This window comes from Nestor notabilis, unplaced genomic scaffold (assembly GCF_000696875.1).
Source record: "Nestor notabilis isolate BGI_N333 unplaced genomic scaffold, ASM69687v1 scaffold14680, whole genome shotgun sequence".
Classification (NCBI taxonomy): domain Eukaryota; kingdom Metazoa; phylum Chordata; class Aves; order Psittaciformes; family Psittacidae; genus Nestor; species Nestor notabilis.
This window is the reverse complement of record NW_009911725.1, coordinates 4060-19136: the sequence shown is the minus strand read 5'-3', so window position 1 is coordinate 19136 and position 15077 is coordinate 4060. Positions and strand designations below refer to the sequence as shown.

General features: G+C 40.1%; 1 protein-coding gene across 1 annotated transcript in view; it reads right to left on the bottom strand.

Annotated features, from left to right (window-relative positions):
• The window catches only part of SLC17A8 (solute carrier family 17 (vesicular glutamate transporter), member 8), a 28141-nt gene extending 14034 nt beyond the window's left edge, over positions 1 to 14107 (bottom strand). The window contains exons 1-3 of the mRNA XM_010016172.1: positions 13975 to 14107; positions 6613 to 6865; positions 3735 to 3853 (exon numbers count right to left, since the gene is read on the bottom strand). Of these exons, the coding sequence (XP_010014474.1) occupies positions 3735 to 3853; positions 6613 to 6865; positions 13975 to 14075 (473 nt within the window). The 5' untranslated portion in view covers positions 14076 to 14107. The remainder of the gene's footprint in view (positions 1 to 3734; positions 3854 to 6612; positions 6866 to 13974) is intronic.
• Between the last annotated feature and the right edge of the window lie 970 nt (positions 14108 to 15077).

The following is a 15077-nucleotide window of genomic DNA, read 5'->3' as shown; positions in this document are numbered from 1 at the left end:
ATCAAAAGTTCATTACTTCAGCATCTGTGGAAACTGATATGCATGAGGATCCCCTCTAAGAATCTGTAACAGCACTGAAAAATACAAGAACTAGCAGTAGGAGTTCTCCACAACTGCCAAGCACCATTTAAATTAGATGGATTATTATTAATCCTCAATAGTTTACTGTCTTTTTTGTGTTGTCTGCAATCCAAAGCAACCATTTCTGGCTACCTGTGGATTGCCTTTACATGGGAGATCCTTCATTCTGTATATAAAAAGTTGCAGCAGCTGGTGGCCCTGGGGACCACAGCACTTGGGATATGGGAGGTCAGCCCAAAGCTGCCCTGTCTTGCTCCAAGATTCAAGGTGACACCCTGAGAATATAGCAGCCTCTTTCGTTCACAGCCCTCAGCTCCTAGCTACACTGACCTTACCTAGCAGCATGCTGCTCTTTGCAGACCATAATTCACGTTTCTTTTCCAAACTACCCAAATTTAGTGATGTTTAACAAGCTTTAAATTATTGTGTTATGACCGTGGCATTTCAGAAAGATACATTAAGCTTCATCCTGATATATGACTGGTATTAGACAAATACTCGATCAGAAATCATACGATTTGGACAACAGCAGTACTTCTTTCCCTTTTGATCTTTCTGCCAAAGACACACACAGCTCTTACTATGCATAACTGTTTATCATGCTCCACTTCAAAATATTTATAAACTTTTAAAATCTTTTGTTGCCATTTTTTAAATTCTTTTTCCTTTTTCTTTTTTTTTTTTTTTTTTTTTAGTAAGAATTTCAGTTGTTTACATTTCAGTCTCTTTTTGAAAACTTTTTCACAGGAAATATATGTCACTTCATTTTTTGAATCGGGTTTATTATTCACAGTAGGATTAATGCTGGTATTATAACACAAAGACTCTCCAGTTGGAGATCAACACTGTTTTATCTAAATTTGCAACACCTCTTGACAAAAGCAACAGTCCGTGCTTAGACAGCTCACAATCTGAATGACAAGAAAGCACTCAACGAATGAGTACAAAAGCAAAGAGGCTGGGTAGGCTGGTGCAGAGAAGTGACAAAGGAATGGATTTATACAGAAAGCAGTCGGAAAATCTGAACAAGAATACAAAGCCTATGGTCAAACCTTGACATTTAGGAGACTGCTTTCAAAGCCAAGTATTTCACTGAGAAATAAGTATTACTTAGCTCTCTATTATGATCAGTGAAGAAAAGAATTTTGCACCTTGCTTCCTTGCCAATAGAAATATCAGGTCTGTTATTGTAATGCTATTGACAGTCTCAGGGAACTACAGCAAATTATGTAAATTAATAAGCACATGAAAGAATAAGCCATAAGAAAAAGAATGTGTTTAGGTATCCAAACAGCTAGCTCTGAAAACTGTTTCCAATCTCTGCTACTTCATTTACTGCCAACTCTTAATATACCTACGTTGTAAATGCATCATTTATACTGAGTTAGAACAAGTCACTCTTCTGCTACTATTTAAGTGGCTGAATAATGTTTCCACAAAGAGGCAGCATCTTTCCAGCAGTTCACTGCCATTTATCCCAAAGAAATTGGTCCCCACCATGACTAAAAATATCCCAGTTCTTTTCAATTAATTCGTGTATTTTTCTCACAACTGTGATTTCTGGCCAGATGCCACTTTGGGATCAAAACAGCCTTCTTCAGCGACGGACTGTTCTGCCCAGCAGGGTGCTGTTACTGAAAACCATTATCAGGAGGTGCTTTATGTTTCATGTGTCCTTGTCACCACCAAACTGATGAAATTACATTTAGATGCATGTTTGAAGATAAGCAGCAAATTAAAGTGATGGTGTCACTTAATGGTTCGTGAACTTCTTTTGGTGGAATGCAGATCTACATAAATTTGGACAAGTGTATAAAGCAAATTACATAGTGTTAGATGGTTTTGGTGCAGAACCATAAAGCACTCCGTATTTTCAGAGTGCAGCTGGAACAAAAGAAAGCATTTGTCCTTCTAGGGGTGATGGGTTCACAGACTGGCCCCAGATCTTCTGTTTTCCTGCCCTGCATCTTGGCAGCAAGTAATCCCTCTGGAACAGAAACATGCACCACTGATAGATCTACCCAAGCTGAAACTGGTTGTATAAACAAGAAATGAAGGAAAAACGTGGAGTTAGGCAGGCATGGGAATCCTATTACTGCAAACAGAAATACTCTCTGAGCTCAGCTTTTGGGTTATTGTTCCTCAGCCAATTCTACTCCTAAACCCAGTTATGACAGTCAAATCCATAATGTGATTTTGTAGTGCAGCATTAGATTGAGTCTGAAACTCAACACATACTTAAGGAAGTAGTTCATGGACAGAATACACTGAGTTACAATGTAAACATGGTTGATTTTACTGTTTGTCAAGAAAATTAAGGAATCAAAAGCCAAACTAATAATATTCTGAATTATTCAGCCAACAGTGTGCTCATCCGTGTTTTGGGCCTTTCTGCTGCAAAAACTGGTGGCAAGAGTAGAACAGCTCGGGAAATGATTAAGCTTAGCTAATTTGGCTTATTCAGCAGATGGAAAAACACTGCTTAGGCATTTTTGTGTGGTAGAGGAATGAATAATTGAGGATGCTAGTAGTGTTGAAGAAGCAGTGCAGACTGAACTCTGAGTAACTTTTGGTTACAGACAGAGGGGAGTTGGGCCTGAACTTCTGGGCAATTCTATGGGATGACTGTCCTGAAGTCATTTCCGTAAGGGCATATGGGTGGGAAGAATGTCCAAGCAGTCTTGTAACTCCTATAGATCTTTGCAGAATGCAGAGAGTAAAGCATTTTAATTTGAGGCATAACAATATATAACTTGTCTTAAAGACCTTTTCCAATTCTGAAAGTGTTTGTAAGTCATGTCTTATTTGCAATGAAGGAAATGAGTACCAACCACCTCTTTATCTGAAGATCCCAAGTGCCTTTAACATGCACATTTCATGAGCTCAATCACAAACAGCTATCTTCAGACAGCTCCCTCTCTCTTGCGATCATGTTCCAAGTTCTGACAACTTTTTGACGTAAAGCCCAAAACCAAAGTTAACTTTGGCAAAATTAGCTACTTTTCTTACTTTCATTTACAAAAGCAGTTGAATTAACAAAAAAAAAAATAAAAAATCCCACAAACACAATGAGCATAGAAGAAATACACACAGATGCCCAGAGTTTACCAAACAGAAATCATGAGGCTCTTTTACAAGTTCTAGGCAACCCTAATTACAGTCAGTACTGTATCCAGCCATAGCAAGGACATCTATGTGCATGAAAACGGATTTTTGTCTTCAGCACATAAATAGTTCTATGATTCCTACATGCCCAGCTTGAGGAATTTTTCAAGGAGAAAGGTCAGATTTTGTTGGAAAATTCTCCTTTGGTGTTGAGCTAAAGAGCACTAAGGAAACTTCTGAAAGACAAATGCTACAATCATTAACTGAGGCATTAGATGTAATTTTCCTAACACCCTCCAGAAAGCATTATTGTTTAGAGAAGAAATGTATAAATATTTGAAATGAACAAGCTCAACTGGGACAATCAGAAATACATCCATAACAGAAATCTAGTCCCCTTTTTGGCTGTAGACATAACTACTTAACATTCAGTTTCAGCTGTGTATTCCTGAAACACATTAATTCACTATTTTGGTAATCATCATTTAAACAGTGTAAAACAGCCATTAGGCTGTAAAGCTTAATTCTTTTGATTATGGCTTCCTTACCTGTTAGCAGCCAGTTTGTTTGAGATAAACCCTCCTGGAATTTGTGTCACAATGTAACCCCAGAAAAAAGAGCCATGAATGAGTCCCACAGTCTCTGGATCCCAATTGAATTGGGCTTTCTGTAAAGAAAACAAACAAAATGCTGTAAGATGAAGCATACACCTTGTAAGATAACCACTGTTGGGAAGCCACACAGAAGTCACCCCACCCTCCAAATCAAGGCAGCCTCTTTATGGGGGCTGGTTGGTGTTGTTGAGCTTGAAACTCACCAATTAAAGCAAAAGGATGTGAGATTCCCTTGCGAGATTACTACTTTTGCTCTTAGCTTTCAGTTGGGTGGATAGGAGAGGGAAATGTTTCAGCCAGAAGGCAGCTGACTCTGGACCTTCATCTTTGTCACTTGTAACTGCTTCCCCCTGGACTGCTTAGTCCTAAAAATTTGGTTTTCAAGCCTTCTCAGTGTCACAACAAGGACCTGATGCCTTTCAATGGACATATCCATTTCCCCAAGATTATCAAGGTTGATTATGTCCTTTGAGTTGATCAGCTTCCTGGTCAGGCTTACCCATGGTTCTCCTTGTCAGGGCCAAACTCTGACCATCCACCAACTGCACTAAGTGGCAGGGAGCATAAAAGCGTTGCTTTTGTTGGGGATGGGTAACACCTCAAGACAAGGCAATCTGGAAATAAGACTAGGTAACAGTAGCTAGCTGACTAGTTTATCTTATATTAAAAGTGATGCCAGTTGCGGGGTTGTATTTGTATATGGAAGGACAACCACGGGCTCGTCATAGACGGTTCCTAGCCAAAAATGGCTGCATCCAGGAGAAATGCTTTAACCATACACCTCATCCTTGGATACTAAGCATTTTCAGTCTTCTGCAGGCTCTTCCTGAACATACATTGTTCAGAGAGATAGCCAATGCCCAGGGCAAAATATTGAGGAAGCAAAGAAAAGAAAGGTGGATCCAAAGTGGCCCTCCTGCCCTCCATTCTGGGATGTCAAACAGGGCCTGGCTCAGTATAATCACACTAGTGTAAGGTCAGTGTCAACTTTTTCTCCTTTTTCCAGAAGAACAGTTTGGGAGCAAAGAGAAGCCATGATGTTTTGCTTCATGATCATTCTTATGTTAATCTTACGGCACAAAAAGGTGGCTAAGCATCATGTGAGGAAGCAGCACCTATGTCTTTTAGATTGTGAATTAAAACTGTCACTAAAACACTACAGAAAAATGAAAACTAAAGTCATAAACGGTAACATCTCTTTTTTACTGTATTACTTTCTGTGTGTAAAATGAAGAACCAGTTTTCCCCAGGAGGTTGATTTATTTTTTTCCCAAACAAGCAAACTAAAAACCAGCTCATTATTTGTCCTGCAGGGAGAATGAAGGCATTAATTAGCCAGACATATTTACAGAAGGTTAAAGGATTTCCATTCTCATCCATTTTGACAAGAGACCCACTTCCTGTGCTGAGTTACATTTCTGCTTTAAATACCTTATATTCTACTACTGATTTCCAGCTTAGTTTCTAGGTAGTGTTAATTTCTGAGGACAGAAACACTACAAGACACAGGAAAAGTTCCCGTGTCAGCAGGTGCTGATGCGCAAACAGATTAATCTGAGATTTGCGAGAGGAGTTTTTTTCTTATTTCCTCAAACTACCTTTTCTGAGCTTCCCAGCCTATGCAGGCACATCCTTTCTCTTGCTCCAGGGTGAAGTATGGAACCAGGGATTCCCAGCAGGACCACAGGGAGCAGGAATTAGACTGAATAAATACAAATCAGCAGCAAGTCTAAGCAGCAGGAGCTGGTCAGAGGAGACAGAAGATTCCGAAGAACTAGAATCATCGAATACCAGGTTGGAAAGGACCTCAAAAAATCATTTGGTCCAAACTTTCTTGGCAAAAGCACCGTCTAGACAAGAGGGCCCAATACCCTATCCAGGCAAATCTTAAAAGTGTCCAATGTTGGGAAGCCCACCAAACCCCTGGGGAGATTATTCCAGTGGTTGGTTGTTCCCATGGTGAAAATTGTTCTTCTTGTGTTTAATCAAAATCTCCCAGGAGTATGTGATGTACCCATTGCCCCTCATCTTTCCCCTGTGACTCCTTGTAAAACAGGAGTTTCCACCTTCTTTGTAACCACCCTTTAAATACTGGAACATGATGATAAAGTCTCCTGAGCCTTCTTTTCTCAAGGCTGAACAAATCCAGGGACTCATGATATCACAGCCATGTAGCAAGGCAGGACTGGGGAAAATAAGGTATTTATTGAAGCTGCACTTCCTTGGATGCAATGTTAAAGGTTTGTAGGCATCTGCTGTGAAGCACGTCATTTACTGTAAATGTGGAAATAACTTGGCACCCAGCTCTGAATATCTCTAGACAGCAGTCCACATTGTAAATAACCTGTAAAAACTTACTGCCTTATTGCCAGTGACTTCCTTAAGGTCTTGAAAAGTTACCTGCTGATCTGAATAGAGTGAGTGCAGCACTGCATTCAGCAGTTAATAATCCCTTCTGTAGCAGCATCAGACCATGCTTCCCTGAGAGATAGTACATAGTAAAAGCTTCTGCCACCGCAACAAAATCTGTCTACAACTGAAAGATCAGGGGCCTGATATAGACATGCAAGCCAATTCAGTTCTCATTTCTGCGACTTACATTCTCTATGACATTGCAAAGCCCCGTATCTTACAGATTTTTAATGTGATTTTGACACCTAAGTAGGAATTAAACGGGTACACATCTATGTGAGCTGAGACTCACGTCTCCCTCAGTTTTTGATCTATGCATACCCAGTCCTTTGATATGTGGGACTTCAATGATTTAGCAATGGGGTCAGCTCAGAACAGTGAAAGGAAGATGTTTTCTCACCTGCAGCTCCGGTTTTCCATTAATATAGACAGTGTTATTGTTCACCATTTCCACAATGGCAACACCCAGGTTGCACCTAATTCCAAAGGAGATGCAAAAGCCCAGGCCACTCATTATGGCAATGATGTAGCGCTTGGGCAGCCCACAGCAGTAGCAGTCGCACGGTGCAGGCTTGTGGGCGCTTGCTTGCACGGGTCGCCCCTCTTCTGTCAGCTCGATGTGATCTTGCTCTACATTGGTGCCATCGATTTTCCTAAATGGATGAAAAGAGAGAGAATGAAAATGCCTTATTATCCCAGTAAAATTTGCTGAAATACATTTGGGCACTTACGCGCTCCAGTCAACTGCCAAATCACCTCCTTGCAAGGCGTTTGTCTCTTGGTGGTATGACAGGTTAACGCTGGGCAAAGCTTCAAAAGGTGAGTGTAGACTGTGCTTTTTCACGAGTGACCTCTGAAGTTTGTGAATCCGAGCCACCTAGCCAGACAGCTGGCTGCAAAAGCATCCATAGCTGTTTGTGAGCATAACTGCAAGAGCTAAGCTGGGTTCTGTTGTGATAAATTCTGCTGGTTGTTAGGAAAATATGCATATGAAGAAATTAATCATAATTTCTAATTAGATCCACTAAGCAGAGCTGGCAGTAGGTTTCAAGAAAAGGGCAAATACAGCACAAAGCATGGTTTTCCTCAGCCCAAAAATCCCTGTGAATTTGTTGTCACCTGTGAGTTGAAAATAAGGACTATATTGAAGAGAAGCAGCAGCTCTGGCATCAGAGCCCCTATTTAAGATGTTAAAGAGCCAAGCCCAGACTTTCTCTGCCTGAACGGATTTGAAGCCATATGTCCCCTCTTCTCTGAAACATCTTCTCACCACAAGGACGTACATCATTGCAAAGTGAATCCCAGCAACACCTATTGTTGAACACACTTTGTGTAAAATATCTAATATTAAATGAACTCTGAAGGAAGACAGTGACTTTCTGGGCTGTTGATTCACCACTCCTCAGCAGTGGAGGCTGAAAGGGCTTTGTCTGTGATCAGATTTGATGTGACAACTGCAGGGCACTTGGGAGGAACTGGGACAGAAGATGCCAGGGATGCAGGCTCTCCCATTTACTTGGGATAGGAGCAAATGGTACCCAGCCATTTCAGCCTGTGAGAGGTTGACCAACAGTTACCCACTAACATGGGAGTGCAGCTCCTCCAGCTTTGTGTATCCGGCTTTTCCCTTTTCCTGCAAGCACGCCAGCTGAGAGATTCATACTGAAGAAAATGGCACTTCCATGTAATCTGGAAGTGCATGATAGTACCATTAAAAATTAATTTGGTCTTCCAATCCGATTGGAGCTATTAACATCCCATGCTGCAGAAACAGGGAATGTCTCTGGTAGAAATGATGAGGTAAGCACCCTTGGACCAGAGCTGAATATATCCTTTCCTAACATTAACTTCCCTTGCAATTGTTTTAAATGCAGAATATGGGTTTTCTGAGATGCTGAAACACTTAAGCATATAGTTAGCTGTGAATACATGACTAGTCCATTGACCATTACCCACAAGTTTAAGCTTGTGTTTACTAAGGTAGGCTCGAGTGATTGGCTACATTACAAAGCCTTTCAGTTTTGTCATTGCTCTGAAGCAATGAGCTCAGGATCCAGCTCCTTTTGTGTCTCCCGTGGAGCTACTCTCAGTACTCTCATGAAAATATGAACAAGTACTCAATCTAAAGGAAGCCCAGCTTGCCATATGAGATGATGAAATGATTTCATTCACTCTTTTCTGATAAGGAGTAACTTCTTTCTTCCACACATCTGGCTGCGTGTGTATGAAATCTAATGCACTTCGGTCTTCTATATAAAAATCATCTATAAAAAATGTTGACAGAGCACACATGAATGGGTTACACCTCTCTGATATATACAGTAGCTGGTTGGGTCTTTTGGGAGAAAACTGTTGGTTTAATCACAGCTTTGTCCAGTTGCTTTAAGTCTAATTTACTACTTATAATCTTACATATAGTACTCTATACTAAAGGTTTTGCAAATACAGGTGGTAAGTATGGCTTCCTGGGTGCTTCCTATGGATTTGAATGTATCTATCCAATATGAATTTTCATTAAAAATCTCAGCATTTCTAGGCTTTAGAACTCCAGAATAACTGGTGCATCATTTGCTTTTGACAAAATATCATAAACCCACTACTTTACCTTTAGTCTTAGCAAAAAGAATAAAAGTATGTTACAGTCCATCAGCTCAAATGTCCAAGAAACACTAAAATCAGAGTGGTCTGGACCAGAAAGGAACTCCCAGGATTTTTTTATTTGATCCCTTGCTCAAAGCAGTACTAATTGCAAACTTGAATCATCAGCTCCTCATCAGGCTAGAGGGAAGACTTTGCATTAAAGCAAGGTAACACAGGAAATGTGATATTACTGAGATGTTATTGAAGGTGATTGAGATCTTATGATTCACTGGCAGGGAAACAGCATTTGTTAGTGAAATGAGAGTACAGAGAGTAAGCAGTCAGGCACTTTAAAAAGAAGACACCATACATTCCATGCTCTATGTCCTAATTTAGGCAGGTGTTACCTGGATAAAATATCAAAAATAAAGACCTCAGGAAGTGAAAAGACAATTGAATAATTACTTAAGAACTGTTGTCATCTCAAAAAGTTATTAACAAACCAAAAGAAGTAACTGAATTGTTTTCCTGTAACATATTCTAAGATATTGATTGAATTAAATGAAAGCACAATTCCTCAATTTTCAATACATTTACCAGGCTCTCTATTTATAAAAGACACATTAGACTTTAACTGGTGTACTATTTTGGGCAGCTGGCGAAGTCTAAACACATGAAGCAAAGCCAAAACATCTGTTCTGATCAGGACATTTTCAGCTGGCTGTCAATTCAGATAGGCATGAAACATCCTTCTGCTCCAAATTCACTTTTGAAAGTGGTGAGCCAGGATGAGCACTGTGGGTCAACATTGCCTCTGTGAAGAAGTTAATTGTTTTGCTATTATTAATTATTAGTACTAATGAAAGCAAGCTGAGGACTGATCCATGACCCCAGATTCACAAAGCACATTTCATACGCCCAAAGCTTGATGTAAACCCCTCTATAGCAGATTTGTCTTGGAGAAAACTGTATTGTTTATTAGCAGTCCAAAAATCGGAGCTTGGTTGAAGCAATAGCAGTGCATACATACACAGAGCTAGTGTCTGACCTAGCTTTTTGGCTTTATTTTTTATATAAGGAACATAGGACAACTCTGAAAATATGAGAAATGTATCTTCCAATTGATATGTATATTTTGGTAGCACCGCTGAAGATTTTCACCTGTTATACACCAATAATTTAGAAGAAAACTGTTTCAGAGCCAGTGCTCTCCTATAATTATCTGACTGATGAAGGAGAGCATTTTGCTTCATGGGAAATGTTCAGTCCTTACATCAATCTTTTTTCTTTTCTCAGCAAAAATGGAACACTTGGCAAGTAAGAGGAGCTAAGCTATTTGGAGACACGTGCATCCATGTTCTGTGCCCAAATGTCATAATAACTATATGCAAAATTTCCCTATTGAGTGACTACTCTGGTATATACGGAATTTTGGAAGAATGAAAGAAATGTCAAAAATTCCCATCAGTAATAAATGAAATTCCTAGAACATGTATACATTCAGCAACCTGTATTTATGGGATTTTAGCATAGAAATTAGTTATTTCTTCAAATGATAAAGTAGGTGGACTAGAATCATACCATTTAATTTCATTTGATTAAAATTGCATAGATTCTACAGTAACAGGCAAATATTAATACTTTCCACATGTTACAACACATTGTAGAACTACTTTTACCAGATATTGCAGTCTTTCACAGGTAGCTGCAGCACAATCTACACAGTGTTCAAACCTCACACCTACAAACCCAGCATCAGTCATCACATGGAATAATTACTGATGTTTCTGGAGGAACTTCAGAAACCTACACATCAACTATCAAAAAATATCATTTATTCAAAAGCAGATACAGTCTTCTGAGATTTCATTTACTCTCTAGGGATCTGCCCAGTTGATAATTTTCCATCCCAAATCCTGCAATGGATATATTGGTACAAAACCCCAGTGCAGACAGGAGAACCCTACTAAGCTGCCCAGTGCATGGGACTTTTCAGGCTGGTTTCTGCATGGTATTTGCATGAAACTCATGGCATATTTTAAACATATGCACCGCGGGACTGCTTCTCACAGGTGCTGCATTCCCAGGCTGCAGGGCAGCCTTGCAGTTTCTCCCCAGCACAGCCTCACTGCTCTGGAGGGATGCCCCTTGGGTGCTGCAGCACAGTGCTGCACGTGTTTATTGTGCCCTTGCACTAACATCATTGTACAAGAGGCCTTGCATGACTCGCAAAACAACTGAGTCTGGGCACCCCGCATTGTGTGCACAGTGCTGAACTGTCTGCAGTGCAAAGGAAAAGGTGGAGAGGACTAATTCTATGATCCAGCTCAGCTGGGGGAGCCCTGTCCAGTGCGAGGGCCCAGACTATATACAACAGTGACATGGTCCATATGACTTTCTACATTAATAGTGACATTACTGAGTTGTAAACCTACTTGGTTACTTTCCATTTTACCAGTAAGCCCACAGTTGCCATTAGCTGGTCCATGACTCCTGAAATTCTCAGAGTAGACAGAGCCTGAGATTTTCCTTTACTTCATCAATTTTTCTTTGAGTACACTAGGTTCACAGAAGGTCCAAAGTGTCTGTGCTGGCCACAAAGGTCTGTAGGAAAAGCTTTCTTTTCTGGGAAACTTATGAGGCTTGCAGAGCCTCAGCTCTAACATACATTCACCCAAGCCTCGAATCCTCTAAAGTTCTAGCCCACTGTATATAAATAGCCAAAAACAAACACGATTTTGCATAAAAAATATTTTGTATGGAACATCTAAAACATCTTCTAAGATCTCAGAAATGAAACCACTGGCAATAAGGACAGGACACCTCTCAGGTCTCCCCAGTTCAGTCCCCCATTGCCTCCCCTCCAGGATCTGGCTACCCAAAAGTAATGTGCTGTGTGCTGATTCTTGTTTTGCAGCACCCACAAATAATATGAGGTTACTACACGCCTGCAAGGAGGCAGTAAGTTGCTTTATGCTGCTTGTTCGTTAGCACTTGAACTTATTTCTGGACAATCACCATGGAGAGCCACTATCTGGCAGCTGGTCTTGCCAGACACTGGTGTCTGGATCTGCTCTGTTGTTTGCAAGGCAGATGAAATGTGGTAGGAAAGCACAGATTCATATATTTACTAAAGCTAAAAAGTATTTTTCTACCCACTTTGCTAGTTTTGATCCCACATCAATATACGGCAGTCAGTGAAGTCACACTTGGAAACCAAATCAAGGATGCACATTAATGTAACTAATCACCTACCAAATACTAGCAGAGAAACCAAATTCCTTGCCTGTTTACACCATATTAAATCAAATTGGAGTAGATGAAGAGAAAGTCGAGGTTGCAGCTGGTAAATATACGTATGGACCATCATGTAAAAACAGAAGTGTATGCTCTTGTTTGTAGGGTAAAATATGGAGAATGAAGTTCAAGTTAAAGACATGCATGCTTCATTCCTTACAGAATCCTTCAAATATGACTGCATATTTCCAAAAAGACTGCTCAGCTTGCAGCAATTCTTACTCAGGTCTGATTGCAGACATAGTAAAAAAACCCTTATTGTTAGGATTATTTCCTCCAGTGGCTAACACATCTAAGACAGACACTGGTTTACCTATGTCTAAAACAGAAAATAATTAAGTCCATCAAACTTCCTTGTATCGCAACTGAGATTAGGTTTTTGTTTGATTCAGTAGCAATGTTGCTGAAGCTAGATGCCAATACTATCAATCAGCTGTGTAGGAACAAGCATGACATCCTTGAAACATGCCTACAAGAGGAGAGTAATATGGATAATTTGGAATTTGCATACCATTTCCACATAGTGAACCCAGTGCGCTGCCACATCACGTACTCACTAAATACAAACCCTGCATGTACTGGATCACATTTGACAGCAGAGCCCACTACAAAGAGAACTTGTAATTGAATAAATTACTTACTTAATCTGATGTTTTAAAAGAAAAATGGAATCCATAGAATTACTGTGGAATGTCACAAAAGTAAAAAAAAAAGCAAAATGTCAGACATCCTCTGTAACACTGTAAAGGAAGAAAAGTTAAGTTGAAACTCTGTGGAACGCAGATACTCTGTTCACATGGTATAGAAATAGTGTAACTGGCAACGTACCAGTGCATATTAGTAACTTCTTTAAAAGTGTATGCGAATATTTTCTTTCATATACATGTAAATTTTCGTACATTTTCTTGTGATCAAAGGCATGTTTAGATGTGCCAAGTACTGCATCTTGACTCAAAATAGCATTCCCAAAAGAAGGTGAAGAGGTAGATAGGAAAGCAAATACAATTCAGTCACTAAAAATACATTCGGTTAAAATGTTAGTCCGATCCATACAGACATTTAAAACACTTAACATTAAACAGGCAAGAAATGCCACTGATCCCTCTGACTTCTCATCTATTGATTAGACAAATAAATGTTGTCAGTGACCATTACTAATGCAAATAATCTTCTCATTTAAATGAGAAACATCTTTCCATTTATGAAGCTCGTCATTTGTCACATTGTGTTTTCTCTTATCAAAAAATAAAAAACTTTCCCTTTGTTCTTTCGTAAACTGTCAGATTAAGATAAAAATCTTTAATCTTTTTTCTCTTTTTGCCAGCAAACGGCTGCTTCTTCTTTGCCTCTTTCTAATTTGTTAGTCCCAGCAAACACATACATACACATCTCTACTTAGCACATTTTCTTTTACTGATTCAGAACACAATTTTCAAAAAAAGCCCCTGTAATTTAGGAACATAAAGTCTGATTTCAAAAGTGGCATCATTTGGGAATGTTAATTCCCATTAAATAATTAGTTTTCCTCATGCAAGCCAAATCACAGAATTATTCACATTTAATTATTTAAGAGTTTTTTATTAAAACACTTTTTCATGCTATTTCTAATATCAGAACACTTTTATAACTTCTTTTCACCTTTTTGTGTTTAACATAAATATTCTATCATCTGTAGTCATATGTTGTTGTAACAGGGCTCCTTTTATATCTTCTATCTTGCAGAGAGGTGTCTCTCACTATCTGAATTTAAATATTAATTTTGTAACTCTAGATTCTGTTTTATGTTTACACATTTTTCTATATTTATACTACATTTATTTATGCTATTTCTCTTTAATAAATTGAACTAATGGATCTGTCTGGGAATTTCATGGTGGATTTTTACCTTCTCAGATTCCCCAGCGAGTCACTTACGGTGTTCTTCACCTCTTCCTTTCCTGGGTTAAAAAATCTTTCCTTCAGAGAAACGAATCCTTTGAAAGGCATTTTGTCTTTCTTCTTCAGTAAATCCCTTATGCTAACAAGCATTCACTTCTGCGGTCATATTTCCCGATGCCAGACTTGGGAGCCTCCGTTGGTCCCCTCAGTGACCTCTGCAGTAACAACCAGTTGCTCAAGAAAGGAACGCAGAAGGAAGATAAATAAGAAAATTCAGACCAGGTCTTCCTTCCAAAGCCAGAAGGTCAGTCAGGAAGAGAGAGCTCTGGAGCAAAACCCCCTCAGAAGCACTCAGGGACTCAGCATCGCACTTGCAGCAGCTCTGCCTGCATCTGTGCAGGGTTGGGTACCTGTCTGGGGGTAGCGTGTCCAGAGGCAGCAGCTGGAGGTGCTGCCAAGGGCCGGTGTCCCTGCGCAGGACACGGCTGCCTGCTCCACTGGTGAGCCTCAGGCTGGCTCGCTGGGGCTCATTCTCAGTGCCTCCCTCTCTCGCTCCCTCCCCTGCCTCTTTCAAGCCGAGATCCTGTGCAAAGTGGTGCTATAGTAACGGACACAATACCTGTCCTCAAGCCTCTCCAGTTCATTAATAAGACCTCATCTATGGCATGGGCGAGAAGTTTATTAAACATTTACAAGTCCTTTCTGCAGGGAGGGAATTAGTGCAAGCTGGTTCCCATTCACTATGTACCCCTTGCCCAGCTGAGCCCCCCTGCCCGATGCACCTGCTAGTTTGAACCCAGAGACACCTTCCCCAGCCGAGTCATTTATTATTGATGTTCTCAGGCCCTTGAGCAGACAGACGCAGAGGCGCATAGCTGCAATGCTGTTCGAATAAGCAATTCAACACCAGCTATACATTAAATGTGCTGAATTTTTGTAACACAAAGTGGCTGAAAGGGTAAGCTGGTCCAACCCAGTGTGACTTAATGGGAGCTGGACTAGATGATCTCCAGAGGTCTCTTTCAACCCTAGTAATTCCATGATTCTTTGTGACTTCATTACCACAACACACTTTTCCTGGCAGGGCAAAAAGTATTTAATGAGGAGAGG